The sequence below is a fragment of the Tupaia chinensis genome, unplaced genomic scaffold (genome assembly GCF_000334495.1).
Source record: "Tupaia chinensis unplaced genomic scaffold, TupChi_1.0 Scaffold138490_1, whole genome shotgun sequence".
NCBI classification, from domain to species: Eukaryota; Metazoa; Chordata; class Mammalia; order Scandentia; family Tupaiidae; genus Tupaia; species Tupaia belangeri.
Genome location: NW_006198386.1, coordinates 94793 through 97932, shown reverse-complemented (window position 1 = coordinate 97932; position 3140 = coordinate 94793). Strand labels below are relative to the sequence as shown.

The following is a 3140-nucleotide window of genomic DNA, read 5'->3' as shown; positions in this document are numbered from 1 at the left end:
AGAAAAAAAAAAAAAAATTCACTGGATTGCCAGCGATTTAAGTGGCTGGGATGTTCACATGCTCTTCCCATCCTGTCTGGGTGACAGGTCCATTAAGAAACAGCTCAAGGGGACCAGCAGATGGTGTAATGGTTATGTTACTGGACTCCCAAGAGGTCGATGGTGGTTCGAGTCCCGGACCGGGTGACTTAAAACTCACGCTGGACACATGTGCGTGCGTGCCCAAGATCCCAAGCAAAGAATGGAGGAGAAGGGATTGTAGCATGGCCATCCCCCTGGGGGGGTGTTTTTTTGCTTTCTGTCTCTCTGTCTCTCTCTCCCCAGTGAGCGCACACACCTTAAAGCAAAAATCTCTCTACAATAAACAAACAAACAAACAAATAAATAAATAGCTCATGTTTGGTAGAGATAAAGTTAATTCTTTTGACCCTGACAGGGCGTGCTCTCCTGTGGAGAGCTGAGTTGCATCACCAGTTGCAACGCTGCCCGAAAGTTCTCTAAATAGCAGCTAAAAATCGTGACGTTGCTCCAAGCCTTTGTAAGAGTAGGTGGAACTGCTTCTGCTTAGAACAGACTCAGCATTGGCATCTCCTGCCCCAGTGACTGTGGTCTGGGCACATCTGAAGAGCTGCTGGTAGAGCCCGGCCCATGTCAGAGACTTTCTTCAACCAGCAGGGTCAGTGGTAACTTCTGCTGGAAATTAGGAGCCAGTAAGTCACACGATCCTGCTTTCAAAAGTCCAGTGATAGGGCCAGCAGATGGCGTGGTGATTAAGGTGCTGGACTCCCATATGGTTGATCACGGTTCAAGTCCTGGACCTGGCAGCTTGAAAATTGTGCTAGGCACATGTGCATGCATGCCCAAAATCCCGAGAGGAGAATGGAGGAGTAGGGATTGTGGCATGGTCATCCCCCTGGGGGGTTGATTTCTCATTTTCCCTCTCACTCTCACTGTCTCTTGGTCTCTCTGGTGAACACACATGCCCTATGGTAAAAACAAAAACAGATTCTTAAAAAAAGGTTCAGTGTTCTTTGCTGATTTAGAAAGGGCTGACTCACATTGGCTGGAATAACACTGTCTCAACTTAAAGTCCTAAGTGGACTGAAGTCTGAACTGCAGAGATGATCTGAATAAACTCCTGAACATCCATTACTGTTGTTATTACTGTTATTATTATTATTATTATTATTACAGCATCTGAGCAGAGAAGCCAGTGTCCTATCAAAATTTTCCATATACAAGACAAAAAAAATCTTTCCTGTGGATGTTTGAGAACCATCCTTGCAAATAATCGTGTATCTAGTAAGCCTGGCAGTTTTCCATCTCTTCTTAGGTCTCGAACTGGTGGCACTCTTATTTATTTATTTTTAAATTTTTAAAAATAATTTCTTTAATTTAATGTATTATTTATTATTCTTCAGAGAGAGAAAGCAAGCTGCCAGGTCTGGGACTTGAACTATGGTCGGAGTGGAAGTCCCATGTGGGAGTCCAATGCCTCAACCACCATGCCACCTGTTGGCCCCTTATTTTTAATTTCCTACAGGGTGCAAATGCTCACTGGAGAGAGACAGAGGGAGAGAGAGAGGGAGGGAACCCCCTCCCCCCGCTTTCTCCACTCCCCTCTTGTGTTTTTCAAACTACTGGGTCCAGGACTTGAACTGTGCACTTAGCCATGGTGGCGGGGTCCAGCCCCCTTGACCACCATGCCATGGGCTGGCCCTGGAACTGGTGGTAGGCTCTGTTGGATGCAGGGATGCTCCAGTTCGCTGACCTTGTCCTCTTCTGTTCCTTAGAGAGTGATCGAATGCCTGGAGGATGAGAAGGCGGCCCTCACCGCGGTCATGGCTGACCGGCTGCGGGACTACCAGGAGCTGGTGCAGGTGAAGACCGGCCTCAGCCTGGAGGTGGCGACCTATCGGTAAGCATGCCGTGCTGGATCTGTCCTGATAGGCCAGCAGGGGCGCATCAGTGTGGCCTCTGCCAAGTCTCTCCAGCTGGGTGACCAGCAGAGAGCAGCATTTGACATGGCCAGGCCAGGAATCCAGGGCCTGAGGGGGGACAAACAGCAAGGCTTGCCCAGGCCACCAAGCACGTGTCCCCAATGCCCCAGGGATGGGCACAGCTGCACCCTCACCTCAGTTTGTGTGTCCTGTGCATTGGGCCAGCAGGTGGTGTGGTGGTTAAGGTGCAGGACTCCCGCATGGCCGACCCTGGTTCAAGTCCCAGACCTGGTAGCGTGAAAATCATACTGAGTGGGGCCAGCAGGTGGTACGGTAATTAGGTTGTTGGTCTCCCACGTGGCCATCCACAGTTTGAGTCCTGGACCCGGTGGCTTGAAACTCATGCCAAGTGCATGTGTGTGCGTGCTCAAGATCCTGAGAAGAGAATGGAGGAGAAGAGATTGCGGCGTGGCCATACCCCCTAGGGGGTGATTTCTCGCTTTCTGTCTCTCTGTCTCTCTTTGTGTCTCTGGCAAACGCACGTGCCCTATAACACACAGACAAAAACTCTCATGAAAAAGAAAGAAAATCATGCCGGGTGCATGTGTGTGCCTGTCCAAACTCCCAGGAGGAGAGTGGAGGAGAAGGGATTGCAGCATGGCCAACCCCCCTAGGGGGGGTGATTTCCTCACTTTCCCTCTCTGTCTTTCTCTGTCTCTGGCAAGCACTTATGCCCTATGGCAAAAATATCCCAAAAATAAATAAATAAATAAATAAAGTACCCCTCACGTCAACTCATTGGCTCTTAGGGATTAGATTCTGTGTTTACAGATGAACAGACTGCCCAGGAAAGTTTCAGGGCTAGAAAGTGAGTGACTAAGGGGACCAGCAGTTAGCGTAATGGCTATGTCGCTGGACTCCCATGTAGTCAACTGCAGTTTGAGTCCCAGACCCGGTGGCTTAAATTCATGTCGCGTGCGTGTGCGTGCGTGCCCAAGATCCCGAGAGGAGAATGGAGGAGAAGGGATTGCGGCGTGGCCATCCCCCCTGGGGGGTGATTTCTCGCTTTCTGTCTCTCTGTCTCTCTCTTTCTGGTGAGCGTACGCGCCCTATAGCGAAAACCTCTCTGAAAAAAAAAAAAGTGAGTGATCAGGATTTGGGCCCAGGGAGCCGGTGGCCGGCTGCCTGTGGGGCTGGAGG

General features: G+C 50.1%; 1 protein-coding gene across 1 annotated transcript in view; it reads left to right on the top strand.

The window, feature by feature from the left end:
- Positions 1-3140, top strand: part of SYNM (synemin) — a 137286-nt gene that overhangs the window by 107741 nt on the left and 26405 nt on the right. The window contains exon 3 of the mRNA XM_027765501.1: positions 1794-1918. Coding sequence (XP_027621302.1) covers positions 1794-1918 — 125 coding nt within the window. The remainder of the gene's footprint in view (positions 1-1793; positions 1919-3140) is intronic.